Source organism: Spea bombifrons, chromosome 9 (assembly GCF_027358695.1).
Source record: "Spea bombifrons isolate aSpeBom1 chromosome 9, aSpeBom1.2.pri, whole genome shotgun sequence".
Classification (NCBI taxonomy): domain Eukaryota; kingdom Metazoa; phylum Chordata; class Amphibia; order Anura; family Pelobatidae; genus Spea; species Spea bombifrons.
Window position 1 is genome coordinate 40,677,630 of NC_071095.1, and position 16,771 is coordinate 40,694,400.

At 40.4% G+C, this 16,771-nt stretch overlaps 1 protein-coding gene across 4 annotated transcripts in view; it reads right to left on the minus strand.

The window, feature by feature from the left end:
• The window catches only part of EVL (Enah/Vasp-like), a 65,387-nt gene extending 50,760 nt beyond the window's left edge, over window positions 1-14,627 (minus strand). For all 4 annotated transcript variants that reach the window (XM_053474541.1, XM_053474539.1, XM_053474537.1 and 1 more), the window contains exon 1: window positions 14,278-14,627. In XM_053474541.1, the coding sequence (XP_053330516.1) occupies window positions 14,278-14,282 (5 nt within the window). In that variant the 5' untranslated portion in view covers window positions 14,283-14,627. The remainder of the gene's footprint in view (window positions 1-14,277) is intronic.
• Window positions 14,628-16,771: the final 2,144 nt, after the last annotated feature.

A 16,771-nucleotide genomic window follows, 5' to 3' on the forward strand; every position in this document is an offset into this window, starting at 1 on the left:
CATCCAGGGTTAAATTAAAAGAACTTTGGAGAGCACGTGTTCATGACGTACTCCTAATGCGTGATGTTAGACGTGCGCCGAGGACTTTACTGCGTTTTACACTCAATTATGCGTCAGTGACATCACATACACCACACACCAGCAAGGCATTCTTGTTTGGCACCGGTGGTTACGTTTTGAACCTGCTGCTCTGTTCAGTCTGTACCTATTCTGGCTCCTGTCTTGTCTACCTGGCTTTCTGATCTCCGGTTGACTCCTGTGTTTGACCTCAGCTTGCCTTTCTGGATTCTGCATGTGTTGCCTCGGGGTGACCATGGCTTGTTTACTAGACTGTGTTTGATGACTGTCGCCTGCCCTGACCTTTTGGAACTGTACAACCATTCTCCTGCCTATTCTTCTATACCTCGCTTCACCCCTTTGGGATTTGGACCTTGATCTGAACTTTGCATCCAGGGTTCCACCACTGGTTGCCCTGGCACTGTTGGGGTTAGGGTTATCAAGATGCACGATAATTAACATTAGAAGCAAAGCAGACGAGTAATATAAATGCAAATAATTTATGCCATTCTAAAAATATTAAAAACCATGGATGTATATACACGTTTTGTAAGGTAACAGATCCACAATGCACAAACAAAGCATTCATTTCAATGATAGCCAGAGTGAGAGTCCTCATACAACACGGCCGGATTCTAGTACAATCCTTTCCCCGAGCCAGCAGTGCTGTGTATGTTATAAATAGAGTGAACATCCATTATCAGTTAGCCCGTATTACCCTGGCGGTCTTTCTGAATACTATTTTAGAACTGGTTTTATCCCCTCTGTTCAAATACAATCTGTAAAACCATTGATCATTTTATGGAGTTTTAACGATGGATTTTATCATCAGCTGGTAAATGCCGTAATTAATTAAAAGAACGCTCTGCCTACAACCAAATTGTCTACAGTTTGCTTTGTCAACAAGAACATTATTTCTGTAATTATTTTTACCAGACATGCAATCATTTTGGGGGCAAAATGGGCACCGTGCATTTATTGTCCTAATAATATAAATCGTACATAGACGTGTTACAATTTCGCACATGATTTCTGAGATGTAGTTATAAATGTAGCCATATTGGTTCCAAGAGAAGATGGAGCCTTTAGTCAACGTTGATACATTTGATTGGCACATGTAAAAGACGTAACACAAGCTTTGGGGACTTCAGATCTCTCTTTTTCACTTGTAGAAAAGAGTCACATAAGCTTTGGGGTGTTTTGTTTGTCTACAAGTATCGCCTTCTACGAGGTGGCCTCCTCTACACATCTTGTGTTTTGTTTTACCACTGCACAGACTTACAATAAAAAGCCAGTTTTCCAAAAACATTGTTTTAAAACGATTCTAGATTCTAAATAATACAATATTTTCAGATGCATATTAGCCATTTGTATGAGTTCTCGCTATGTTATCTGAGCCCAGTCTACTAGACAAACACCTTGACTCCTTATCCTTCTTTGTGCTAAGCAATAGAATTGCTCAGCCTTAATCACCCAGCCGGACCCTCTGACTAATCAAAGTCTATGGAGGAACCGACTTCAATAATATTGCCATAAAGAATCAGCTCAGTGTGCTGCTTGAGCAGGGAAAGTCACCCAAAATATCACGACTGACAGCAATGGCGGCCTCAAGGTCTGAAAATAAAGGGAGTTTATCAGAATAAAAAATAAATTAAAAAAAGTTCACCTTCATTACTTTATACAGGAGCTAAGAAAAATATTTATTTTTCCGTGGGAATGTTATAAACCTAATTAGTCTGCTTGTGTAAGTTTTGTAACACTGTAGCCCAAACAGACTTCAGACTGCAGCCCAAAGAGAAATAAAAGAGATTTAGCTGCAGACACAACGAAAACCAAATCACATGAATTATTTGAGAGCACCGCATTTACAATTAATGATACAGTATTTTAATATTTGCTTATTTTCTATTTTTTTATTCCAATGTTAACTAAAATACTTAATTGGTTTCATTTCCAGATGTTTACCTTGAGTTTCTTTTTCATTTTAGGATTTTATTTTATATTATTATATTTCTTATTTCTTATTATTATATCATTATATTATTATATTTCTTATTTCTTATTATTATATCATTATATTATTATATTTCTTTCACCTATAATAAACAGGGGAAAAAACCCTGAAATAAAAAAAATAAAAAAACACAAAAAAACATTGACTCTCAAGAATCAGAGACAAAAACAAAAAGGATATGGATAGAGAAAAGGAATCCTAAATGAATCATTAAATTGGAAAAATGGTCATATTTGGATTCTGGAACGGGAGATAATGGGATTATAGAGATACCCTCTGATAGATAGTATTTGATTATTAGTAGCTCATACGTCATCATATTGGATGACACATGAAGCCCCGTAATTCTCTGATGGATTTATCTTCATTTTTGATGTCTCATTGTGAAGTACAATAAGACTCGATCTCTTTAATGGCTGAAGCTGATTGAAGAAATGCACAAGAAGTGAATAAACGGCATAATTCCGTATCGATATTTATAATGAACATTGCAAACACAGTATCTATTTAATGAAGTCATAAAAGGGAACCCGATGGCCAAATGGTTATTACGTTTTGGATCAATACAGATTTCCGTTTGCAACTATTCAAAGTACTAAGAAAATATATATTCGTTATCTCTCCTGGATAATATATTATCTTAACAGAATGAAGAATATAAAAAATAAACCAAATAAGCTTGTTATGAATGTAGGTAAATTGTTAAAATGTATATGTGCTCTCTGAATATTAATGTCCATTAAACATGATTGAGACATCCTAGCGGTCTTTGTCTTTTATGGAGAGTGAGATTTTCACGCCATCCTCCGATCGTTCTTTAACTCATGGCAGATAAGAGAGGAGACGGAGGAAGGACGCAGGGTGGTTTAATATCCAGACACCACCAGAGGAGGAGAGCAGAAGAAAGGGAAGATTCCCTGTTGCCATAGCAATACTTAAATCTTCCTTCCTTTGTATATACAGCTATATGTTTATATCTGTCTGCCTACACTTTCACTTTGACTATCTGTTTCTCAGCATCTCACTCCCCCTTCTTTCCTACATCCTTCTTTTTTCACACTCGCTTTCTGTTCCTCCGTTTACTCTCTCCTGCTCTGTTCTTATGCCTTTTTTTTATCACTCTCCTATTCCTTTCTCACTTTCTTATTGCATTTTCTCTCTCCATTTGTTAATTTCTCCCACATTTGCACTCCTTTTTTGCCCCTTACTCCCTTCTATCTCTTATTCCTCTAACATACTTTTCTTCTGTCATTGTCTCTCTTACTCCCTCTCTCTGTTCCCGTCTCTCTCTCTCTGACTCTGTTCTATCTACACTCTCTCTTACTTCTGTCTTCTCTTGCTCCTTTTTTCTGCTTTTATGACTCTCTCACTCTTTCTTCCTTCTTCTCTTTCTAACTTTAACTGTTCTTTCCTCTCCTTCTCTTTCTCTGTACTCTACATCTGTTAATGTCTCTGTCAGACACTATGATTGTCCATGCTGTAGGCCATTCTTTGACACATGCAAACCAGTAGTATGTATATATTACACAAATCCCGAATTAACCCATTAACAACCAAGCCCGTACATGTACGTGCTCAAAATGCATTGTTTTCAATGGGTTTAGGGACCGCCTATTGTCCTTAAGGGGTTAAATGAATTTGGGTGGGTGACAGCAGTGGCAAAAAATCTCTTCTGCAGCAGAAGGGGACACCTTCCTGTGCCCAAGAAGATGCCAGTACCCAAAATGCTTTAGTTTTATGGCAGTATTTTGTCTGGGTAATTCAGAGACATCTGCCTGAGAGAAACAAGTGCTTAAAATATATATCTGGGTTTAACCCTTTGTAACACTTTACTATAGTTGTTTGTTTCATGGTCCTCATCACTATTGAACAAACCTACATTTACACGGTATCATTTTGTTTAGCGCATGTAGACATTATTATGAAAACAGAACCTTCGCTACATACACAGTGCGTTACAACAATCTCTTATATTTGTTTTAACTCTTGGTAAACGTGTGAAGTCTGTTCCCACGGCCAGACTTTGGGCTGGTTAAAAGGGGAACTCTCACCATTTCTTTTATCACTAGTATCAGGATAACAATAAGTATTACAATTGTTATGCTGCTTTATTTTTTAAAATAGTTCTAGTTTTTGTATAATGTTTTCAGGCAGCTGCATATTAGCCTGTTATCTGACCCCAATCAACTAGACAAACACCCCGATTGCTTATCATACGGCCTGTGGGAAACGATAGAATGACTCAGGCTTAGTCACTCAGTCAGACACTCTGACTAATGAAAGTCTACGGAGGAACAGACTTTATTAGCATTGCCATAAAGAAATAGCTCAGTGTGGTGTTTGAGCAGGAAAAGCCCCCTAAAATGTCACAGATGACAACAAAAAGGAAGGTTATTGGAACAAAATGCCAACCTCCATTACTGTAGACAGCACTGGCTTTTATGCTCAATGAGAAAAATATTTCCCCCATGAGACTTCAAGTAACAAGCGATGGTCACCCTTTCATCTTGGCCCAGTGCACCCATAGATTCATTGATGAACATGTCTAGTAGACCGCTAAGTAACTGAAACTTTGCCATTCACTTTGACTTTTCTGTGCCACCACAAAGTTAAGGATGACAACAAAAGATAGTTTTTAAGCAGACCTTGTTGATTAAACCTGTAGTTTTAAGCCTATAACTACTAGTCCAGAAAACAATACCCAACAAGGTTGTAGAAGACCCACCTAGAGCAGAGTAGATGCTTTTTTTTCAACTTCTTCTGTAGAGAAACCTAAAAGCCTTTGATAATAATGTTGTCCTGGGTACATAAATAATTAATCTACATTATTGAAATAAGGAACAGAGCGTGTCTAAAAGATTTTCTGTAATACAACGCCATTTCCGTTCTATATAGCAGAGTTCTGAAGTTATTATCAGAATTTCCGCAATCCAAATTTCCTATACAAGGAGAGGAAAAATAGGCAAATTTTCCAGTTCCTATTCTTGGTGTACTTCATAAAACTATGAACTATGCTAAAGTCCTCCTGTAACCTCTCAATATCAAACAGAAAGTCCCATCAAGATCAATAGACATTGACCAGGCTTGGCCAAAACACACCAGTAATCACCAAAATAAGTTTCCTGGAAAAAGAGATAACAGGCTGCACATTAATATATCTATTCGCTGTGGCCAAATATAAAAACAAAATCAAATTTATAAGCAGATTGTTTTTATTTGAGTTTCACCAGCCTTGGGATGAGAGGACTACCTTCCCGATGGCTTTATTACAAGTCCACCGTTGACTGTCAAGAACATGATAGGTATTATCCATAAAATGATGGAAATGGAATATAAGATTGACTTTCATAGAAGTTCCTTAACCGCCAAAGGCTGGAATGGAGGTACTAACCAAGAACAGAGGGGGCTATAAAATGATTAGCACCTAGATCACCTAGACCATTATGATCTCTGGGTCCCAATTAGAATGTAATGCACATTTATAATGTCAAATGTGCAGCACTTGGGACCAAGCACAGCTGGTTGTGAACTACAGAAAATACAGAAAATCTCGTACCATGAAAATTACAAATGGTAATAAGGATATTAAACGTTTGTATGTTCCGTGCATACATTTGCAAACTCATTTATTGAAAGAACCCTGATCACAAATGACTGTGGGAGACATTTGGCGGTGTCAGACTTGTCTCTATGGTTTGCAGAGCTATTTCGGGAAGGCGTTTCTACAATAAAGCTGGTTCCAGATGAACTGTCAGCAAAAAGAAAGAAAGAAAACCACGAAACCCTCTGTATTTGTCTGAATCCAAATTACCCACTTATACAGCACTGTTTGACATCCTCTGACACCGAAATATACAGATAATCATATTTAATAAATCAAGTTACAACACAAGGAAAATGTAACACAGTAACAAGTGTTAATCCACACTATAGAGAGGCACGGTTAATATTCTGATCAAATGTGATTTAGTGGACAATAGGATCTCATGGAAATAAAACATGGCTAATTAAATTACAGATTTGGCTACCATTTTGCTTCTAGGCCCTGTAAGATCTTATTAAGAGTTATGGACACATGGTTCCACTTATAAAGGGGGCATTCACTAAGATCCAGGATTTTGCTAACTAGTTGGGAATGAATGAACTTAGCCTAACCTTGGGTAAGAGGAGACACAAGTCTTGAAGAGACCCCTTAGAGTTCTTCTGAGAGACTGGTGACTTAAAGGGACACCCCAACCATCATATGCACCTTAATTTATTTGATAGCTGGGAGATCCCACTGTTTTTGTCCTTTTGGCAAATGCGTGGGGGACTCGGTAGAATTTTATTTCAATCAGTGGCAAGAATTGTCAGGCCATGGAGGAGGGCAGTGGCAGCTGCACGTTGCCCCTTGAAATGGAAGCAATGTTTTAGTAGGGCCCGGGTCAGATCACAGTCACCAAAGTTCATCTGATTTCATTGTTACCCATGATCACCGTGTAACCCTAAACATGCGAGAGTTCAAGTTGCTGAGAGGTCTTGTTTTTTTACTTGTGGCAGCACAGTTGTAGCTGAACGGTGAGCTTCATTCAGCACTTCTAAACTAGTGTTTCGTCATCATCAGTGATGTCACATTGCAGATCTCATCCAGTATGCTTTTTTTGTTATTTGTCAAGTGAATGGACAACAGAGATGTGATGAAGAAGAACATGACGTTGAATCTTTAACTACTGGATTATTGGGCTGTAATAGGTTTTATACATGGCATCCAACAGTAACTTTGTTTGTATTATTATTAAAACCACCAAAATCTCACAAAAAAAGGATCACAAAATCCCAGTGCCCCCCAGGACCCGGCAGACAGGTTATATAAATGGTTAATCTTCATGACTCAGACAGGGAAGTCAATGGATAAACAAGATCATAAGTCAAGGCAGTTTCTCTATACCGCATGTGACTAAGTGTTTCAAAATGTCTTTTATTAATTATATGTTAGCGATGGAACCGGTCACTGTGTGTTTACTGCGTCCCACACATACGGAGTAGGCCGGTTTTGGAAAGAAGCTCTTTGTTATTGGATTCTATTTGTAGAATTTTGCAGTTCTTGACTTTTTTTAAATCAAGTTAAACCCTAAAATCTTCTATTCTACCTTAAGGTTAAAGGTTTAACGTTCACTATAGGATCCCTTTGATGGCAAATTTCAAATATCTTTTATTTTGTATAGCTTTAAAGACAATGGAGCATTTACTCTTAAAGGCACAACTTAAGGTCTTCAAGGTTCAAGTTGACGGCTATCTACAGCCCCGTGCGGTTTATGAGTTGAACAAAGTAACTTTATCCACCAGAGAACACAATATATAGAAATATTTTTAGCTGAAAAAGATTTTGAAACAGAAAAAAATGCTCTGGGAATAACAAAGTGCCATAAAAATAAATAAATATCGTTTTCTTGGAGAAAGGTGATATTTACCCACAGAACCCGATAGCTCACGGACCCCTGAGATGTAAGAGCAAGTCTATCGATCGATAAAAATATCTGAGAAAGAACACTGGTTTGTTAAGAAATCCCACAAAAAAAACCCAATATGAGGCTGATATGAAAAAAAAAATTGCACAGGTAGTTGCCATGGAAACTGATCTTTTTCCGTCGTGCCACAGAAAGTGTGTTATAAAAAGGCAATTACGTGGCTCCGTATTTAAGCCTCTCTGTCATTCATATCTCTTATTCATTTATTTAGTTCATTAATTATACAGATGTAGGGAGCGTGACTGGAGCCCCCAGCAGGCATTGCAGTATGCAAACGAGAAGATGGACGATGACTTCCTGGTTAGGCAGTAGAAATAGTCCCTACGTTTTGCTCTTTTTGGTTAAATAAATATATTGGTGTATGCATACCTCCCAAGTGTCTTACAGGACAGTCCGGATTTTCAGATGCTGTCGAGCGTAGCTACCCCACTCTCCCACTTTTGGAGGTAGTGTGGATCATTGCTCTGGTTGAGGAGGTCCTGTGAATTGGCCAGGGAGCTGTAAAATCAATGGAGACCTCCACTGCAGCCCCCCCCCCGATGAACACCTCGTGGTTCTCCTCGGCTGAGTCACCAAAATTTGGCTCCTCGGGTAAAGTGGGTAGGTGGTCATGTACCTGTCCCCACTCAATCCCATCTTCAGCCTTTCCTCACCTATACACAACACTCTCCAACACAGGTGCCTTAACTGTTTGGGGGGGAGGGGGTATGTGGACTTATTCGCTAAATAGGCAGTTTGCAGGAGAGCTGTAAGGAAGTATTTAAATATGCCATTCAGTTTAGTATATATCTTCATGGCATACATGCCCCAGGGTAGTCACAAGACACGGTGTGTCCTCAACACTAATCGCACCCATGTGCATTTCATTCTGCTTTCCCAGGTCCCGTAGAAGCCGTCTCATTCCAACTTTCTGTTTTACATACGCTCCAGTAACGTCAAAGAGCAGCGATCAAATCCAACTGTGCCAAATGGCTGTTCCAATGGCCAAAGGGGGCACTTTAGTTTTTAGTGTTGTGGGTAGAGGCTTGGCGAAGGGTGAGTCTTTACCGAGACTTTTTATATGACTTTGGATACTATTATTTATCTAAGTGTGGCAGAAAATAATGCATTTTATTATAATTTAATTTTAAACATACCCTTTGCTGTTCCCATACACATTGTTGTGATGTTTAGGGCTGATAGACTCCTATCCCTGCCAACACGCCGAGCTCCTAGAAGAACGAGGCATCGGGGTGGAAGAGGCACTAGCCTTTCTAAAGAGGAGTACCTGAGAGGTAAGAAATTACGGTTTCCTCTGCAGCTCAAGTGTTCAGAAATGGTGTTATTTATCAAATTATGGACCTTTTACTGTCAAAGAACTCCCTCTAAACCTTGACCCACTGAGATGCTTTGAAATCCAATTTTCCTGCCCATGGAAACAGCGATGCTCTATACTTTATAGGACTTTACCCATTACCTTGAAATGGAATGTTTTCATACCTAATTCAAGTTTAGAAATCCAGAGCTCTAAAGTATATTGGTGGGTACCAATTTATCATCTTCCGAGTGTTTAGTCTCCAGTTTAACACGTTTTGAAGCCCTGGAAATGTTCCCGGAGACGCTCGGCTATAATTATTGCCCAGAGGATTAAAAGAGTGCTATAAATCTTCCATAGCTTAGGCAGCCTTGATGAAATAATTTCATATCTGCCACGAGACTTAAATCATTGGATTATTTCGACTTGGACACATCTAAATTCAGAAAAAATAAGGTTCCTTGTAATATGTGGTCAGCCTACTAATAGGTGGAGTACACAGAAACTCATGCAACTAGCATACATGGTATAGATCAACCACGTGTTCCCGTTTCACAGCAGCCGATGACACAACGTCAGCGGTCGCGTCCCGCAAGGGTAGCCGGAGCCGAGAAGTTCCCAGGTATGGTGGCCAAGTATGCTGCACCATGCTGAAGGTAACATTGTCCGCCATATTGGGTTTACAGGTAGATGGAAGGAACTATTGGACATACGGTTCCAGTCCAGTGTTATCTGAGTTACCGATCACACATCCGATCTTGTCTTCCATTGTGAAGCTTCCTGGACCTCTAGAAGGATGCCCCAGGCATGTCATTTATCGGCTAATAGCCTCAAAGAGTCAGGGCTCTTTTTCATCCCCAGCCCATTTCTGTTAGGATCTTGCCCGGTGAACCCCATGGCCGCCAGAATAGGGAAAGACAAAAATATATTTTTTTACAGATTTGGTATTTTCCGCTAATAATAAACAGTGAGAATTTAAATCATGGTCAATAACTATAAAACAGATAGATGATCATAATTACTGTCTGATACCATTAAGAGTAATTGAACTAGAATAACGGTATTCGTTATATAAATATGTAGACTAATTTAAAAAGAGAAATGTTGCTGCCGCAGCTTTTGATGAAACTCATTAATTTAGCAAAACAAATTAATTATCCTAAAAATTGTGCCATTTTCTCGACAACCAATGGGTTGATCTGGAAACATGAGAGATCCACTTTACGTGTGACCTTTCACATAAACTCAAATCATATTTCTGTGATCTAAAAAAACATTTTATAAATTCCCCTCTTCTTCATTCGCTTTAGCTAATGGTGTCTGGAATTGTATCAAATAAAAAGATCAACTTGTTATTAATCTTCAGTATCTTAGCACTGTTTGAAAATATGCTCCCACCCCCCCAATCCTTTGAGCTCGGAGAAACGCTTTTATATACACAAAGGAACCTGAACAGTTAAGTAAACCCTGAAGTGTAAATAAGATTTTCTAATTTTAGCTCATTTAAGAAGAAACAAAAGCCCGAGTTTAAAAAAAGAACATTTTGTATGCAACGTGTTTAATTTATTCTTCATGATATAGAATCCGAGCTGCATCAAGAATGTAAATAGTTACATTACAACGCGGTCTATAAACACGTGGAGAACGAGGACCATATAAAGTATTGAAACTAAGGTTTATAAAAACTTCACTTTAAGCGAAAACAATTCTCTCTCTATTTATACAGCGGATTGACCAAAATGAAGATTTCTGTTTGAAGGATTTTCTGTACAAAAAGTACAAAGTTTGAAACTGCTTTTATCACCATAACAACCAATGGAATGATCCAAAAAGATTCTGATGACTGTTGCTACCTACTACAAGACCTGGTCTTTGGTCGAGTCTTATGGTTGGGATACTTTTATGCTAGACTGGCCCTAGGCAGATGGCCAGGGCATTGGGCTGATGGGGCACTAAGGGTACACTGTGGTGGTCCGTGATCCAGAGCTGGATTAAATGGATGAACATCACTAGCCAAATGGATTGGGCAGAGCACCAAAGATACGGAATGTTCTTTACATGAGCCAGTGATTTGTGAGATGTATGTGTGTCCTGGAAAACATGGCCGATGTGGTCATCTTAGTATCACCTTGGCTTTATCCCTATCACATGGATGAACTGCCCACTACAATGAACAGCAAAACTATCTCCTTAGTGGTTTTTCAGTGGTAAAAAGAAAAAAGTAAAGCCCCATTAACCATTTCAAACCATCCCCTCCTTAATTTAGGTTGCTGCTAACCTACACAAGAATCCATTTGGTATTAACTGATAGCAGCCATTCTATATGGAGAAATGTTTTTCAGCCAGTTCGTGTTGCTGGCCACCACCTATGGTGCTGATGTCCAATGTGTGGGATGTATAAAATCACAGAAGAAAATCAATTACTTAATCAAGCTTACGCATTCTCTATAAGGTTGAAAAGCATGTTAATAGATGGTGGTCAAAAACATAAGGTGTGTCCAGAAAAAAATGGCAACTCTACTCTAGGTATTTAGTGTTAATCTGAAGCCTGCGAGCCCAAAACATATTTTTAGATGATAACATATGCCCAGCGTGCCAGTCTTTGTGTCTCTTAGAATTATAATCATCTGGATAATAATTTGCATAATCTGTTATATATGAGGAGTTACAATTTATAGTTATGAACAGGAATTTAGATTTTCTATTTGAGATGACTCGCTGTTGGAAGAGATTTTTAATTAAACTCATCAATCAATGGTTGGTGTTCAACTCCCGCGGTAACATCACCAGCACCTAACAAAGCTCTGCTGATCTGCCGTTACGGCTACCAAAACCTTTAGTTTTAGCTACTTTGTGCTGTTTGTAAACCATTCTTCAAAATGTAAGAACGGGGGACATTGTAATGCTGAATATAAGTTATTACAGAATGGAGAAGATACGTAGGCAAATTGGGGTGATGGATTTGGGAGTCAAACGGTCACATGATGGATGGCTTCTCTTTTTAAACCTAATTTGTTTTTGTTTTTATACATTTAGACAAGATAATTACCTAAATAAAGAAAAATCCTCTTCAATGTCCCCCCATACACACATGCCTCTGCACCTCACACACACACACAGCCCTCCTTAGGCAATCGTCTTTAAGCCTAAAGGATATGTTTGTTTCTTTATCTTATTGTTACAAATGTCTTGTAGGACTTTTGTTGCAACCCAAGCATAAAAAGCAACCAGAATTTTATTCTGGGTTCAGGTTTGTTGAGAGTTCCTACAGAATTCTGTTGAGAGTTCCTGGAGTAGGCCAGTAGCTTAGGAAAGCACATCAGCTTCAAGTTTGGGCAAGTCAAAATATGGAACTCATACATGGACTTTTGGGGAAGTTCTACTACAGAAGCCACCTAGAATTTTTAATGCTCCATCATCTCTAATCCCATATCCAACTCTGCTATGATGTCTGTCCAGAAACAAGGGGAACACTAAGAATGGTTTTCTCTAGGAAAATGCCTATATAGTCCATTCCTGTGTAGATATTGACTTGGGGCATGGTGACACCAGGATGATGACCTTGTTCCTTTTAGGGATACCCTCTCAGGAGTAATGGTTAAAAGACATCACTGTGTTTTCAGGCACTGTGCCCACTCTCAGCATGCAAGGGGCATCAGTGAAGTCATGTCGTATGATACACCAAGGCCCACAGATCTTTGAGTGACACACTAAAAGCATCGCAAGATATTTAAATACACGCCACGGGTTTGTGTGTGAAAGGGGACGTCAGATAAAGCTGTCAGACTGTGGAATGATTCACGGTTGGCCTACAGAACATTTGTGACTCACATTTAGCTCTTTTTTCCAAAACAAGGTGATGATCATCTCCAAAAACTGATCCATTTAAGAATAAGCGCCTTCATTCAAACATGGCCAACCATTAAGACGGCACTAAGAACCAACGCTGTTATTTTCTTCGCTCCTTCATCTTAAATTCCATTATACAAGTATCAAAATATTAAATAAATAAATATATATATATATATATATATATATATATATATATATATATGTATGTGTGTAAAGTGTTTCCCATCTTCTGTTAAGATATTTGTTATCTAATAAATTCATTGTTGAAAAACATTCTTCTTTGTGAATGAAAATAAAGATTGAATACTCTGGTATGCTCTGATGTGCTAAGGCTCTAACAGACCAAGTGAAGCAGCACATGCTGAATTTCCAGCGTGTTTTCAAGATATTATATATATACCGAATATATATATATATATATATCACAGGGGAGATATAGTTATATTTTAAGTGTTTTAATGGCATGTAAAGCCAATGCTTAACTGGAATGTCTGCATCATAATGACATAGGGAATAAGATAAGGCAGCAGCTGTGATGATAGATTTCATTTAAGTATGGCTGCCTTGTAACCTTGTGAAATGACTAGTAGTGCCAGGCCAGAGATACAGAGTACCCCGTGTGTCTGCACTGGTTCCATGTGTCTGCCATTCAAACCCACACCAAGCTCTGCCTCTGGGTTCCATTACAGTAACAAAGTAACCATTAGCTATATACCCCCCCCAAGCTTCAGATCTGACCATGTATCTACCCATGCAGTCTATACACAGCAATGATATATATATATATATATATATATATATATATATATATATATATATATATATATATGTGTGTGTGTGTGTGTGTGTGTGTGTGTGTGTGTGTGTGTCTGTGATTTTACATAGCAGCAATTCATCTGTCAACAAAGAACAGTTATTTATATCCAAGAGAATATACTATTAATGATTACTATTAATAAATACATTTAAAAAGTGATGATGTCATTAGAGATTATAAGTGTCACAGCAGCTTATAGGACATAATGGTTTAACCCCTCCGCTGCCAGCAGTGATTGCAGTGCAATGCCCTATAGGTTGATATTGGCAGCAAGGAGGTTGAAATCCTTTTCTCTTAACCCCTTCTTTCCTGCACTGGATAGATCCATGGCAGGATGTATTTTTTTAAAGCTATGTGCACACTGCTGCAGCACACCAAGGGTTAACCATATTATCTCCGGCCGAATAAATGCAGCCTGTGTGACTGGCATTGCAGAATTTCTGCTTTCTGATGTTATCAGGGATCTGCCATGTTCTGGGCAGAATAAGCCTCTACATGGTGACAATAAATGCAGAGGGAGCTGGGTGGGATTGATGGGTGTGGGGTGGACGGTGGCAGGTCCGGGGAAAGCACATCATGTATGAACCTGACCCCGCATCCCAGCACGTCCACGGACAGTCAGACATGTCCTCCGCATGCGATCACAATGAATGGAGGTCTGAGGACAGGCAGGCAGCCCCCATTACTCTGCACGATCGCTGCTGCAATGGCTCAGACCGCAGCGACGGGCACCTACCTCATCCTTGTAAGGAAGGGCTTTCCCTGCAGCGCTCCTGCCGTGGATGTGGCTGCGGTCGGGGCTCTGGGCTCTGCCGTCAGATTAGCGGCTGATCTCCTCTGTGGATGGGTATCGCTGCGGCGGCGGCGGCGGCGGCGGCTGTATACTGGGAGCTGCGGGGGGAAGCTGCTTGTTGGGGGTCGGCGGCGGCCTGGATGCGCTGATACTCTCTCCAGGCTCCCCTGAAGCTCATGTTGGGTGAAGGTTAGCTGCGGAGATGGTCCTGCCCGGCTGACAGCTGTCTCTGAGCTGCTGCCATCTTTATCTCCGGCGAGGAGGTGAGGTTGCTGCGGATACAAAGGCGGCTGAGCTCCGCTGCCCCCTGCCGACAGACTGGATGCACCTGCCCCTCCTCCCTGCGCCGTGTGTGCCGCACCGAGTACTCGGGGATCCCCCGGCAGGGGCAGGCTGGCGGTGTGCGCCCCATAGCTGCCTGCAGACCTCTCTGGTTAGGGAAGCCTGATAGCCTAGTCTGCTGCAGAACCTATTGGAAAGAGGTTTTATCCATCTATCTATATATCTATTTATCATCTATCTATCTCTATCCATTTATCTCACTCTCTCTCTATATATCTATCTTTCTATCTATAACTATCTATTTGTATCTCTCTCTATCTCTATAGGTTGGGATATATATATATATATACATATATATATATACATATATATATATATATATATATATATATATATACAGGGGAGGGCTGGCAGCCTAAGGCCTGGGGGGCAAGTCTAGTCAAGTGGCCCATTGCGCCACCAAAGCTGCTGCTAGCGACATTGATAGCAGTCACTCCACTGGCGCCTAATGAAGTTAAAGCGGCCGGCGTGCACACACCATGCCGCCCAATAGCCGTGCCTCATCTCTTTATCCCACCCCTTTTAAGACGTGGGACGAAGACAGGGGAGGGCTGGCAGCCTAAGGCCTGGGGGGCAAGTCTAGTTAAGTGGCCCATTGCGCCACCAAAGCGGCTGCGAGCGACATTGATAGCAGTCACTCCACTGGCGCCTAATAAAGTTAAAGCGGCCGGCGTGCACACACCGCGCCGCCCAATAGCCGTGCCTCATCTCTTCATCACACCCCTTTTAAGACGTGGGACGAAGAGCTGAGGCACAGCCATTGGGTCTGACTGCTGCATGATGCAGGGGCGTACCTAGAGTATTTGGCACCTGTGGCAGATCCTGTATGTGGCACCCCACACACACACACACACTTTAAAACTGCATAGTTTCTATGGTTAGGCAAACATTGACAGGGGTACAGCATAATTGTTATCATGATATACTGAGGCACACATTGACAGGGGTACAGCATAACTGTTATCATTATATACTTAGGGTTTACGCTGTACCACTGTCAATGTGTGCCTATACTTTGAGCCAGACACTGACAATACTGCAGTACAACCCCTATCACTATATACTAAGCCAAACATTGATGTGGTGTAGGCCTAACACTTCAGTGACTGGCTTAGTGTATAGTAGGGATGCACCGAAATGAAAAGTTTGGACCGAAACTGAAAATTCAGCATTTATTTGGCCAAAACCGGAAAAAAAAAAAAGTTTAAAATACTTTATTAAAAGTAACACACCAAAATTAGACAAAAGAAAAAATCAACAATATTAATATATATATATATATATATATATATATATATATATATATATATACACACACATATAATTAACAATCCTATCATGCTCAAGTTCTAGCATGTACTGGCTGATTTAGGATGATAGGCGTGTGATTGCTGTTTGCAACCATATATATCTTTTTTTACTGTTATTGAATTATTGGACGAAAAAAAAAATTGATAACAGCAATCACACTCCTATCACGCCTAGACAGCCTCCCTATGCCATGCTATCCCCCCACACTTCCATGCAATCTGAAACCCTCATTCACAAACATTCATCATAAACTATAAACTATATCACTCTCACACACTTACTAATATTTCCCTACCTTTCCTCTGGCACTGTCACTTTTCCTCCTCCTCTTCATTGTTCCTCTTCTTCTTCCTGTTCTGTGTCCTGTCCTTCCGGTGCGCGGAAGACGGTGGGCGTGGCTTCAGTGTGCGCCGGGATTTGACATCAAGTCCCGACGCACAGCCACAGTTGCCGCGTGCACCGTTTTTGGAGGCGTGCCAGCACCCCTCAGTGAGCGGCACTCCAGGCGGACCCCCCCCCCACCAGGTACGCTACCGGCACGGCAATTGCCCCCCTGCCCAGCCCGCCCCTGTATATATATATATCATCTATCACTCTCTATGAGTAGTTGAGGGTCGTCGCTTATTAGGGCCCTGGAACATGCATAAGAGATGAGCGTGTCATTGTCATCGCTTCACTGCACAGCACAACATACAGATCAGGGTAGGGCAGGCAGGCAGGAGGACGGGGCAATTGTGTCCACTGCCGCTCTCATTAGCAGATTCAGGGGCCACCACCTGGAAGA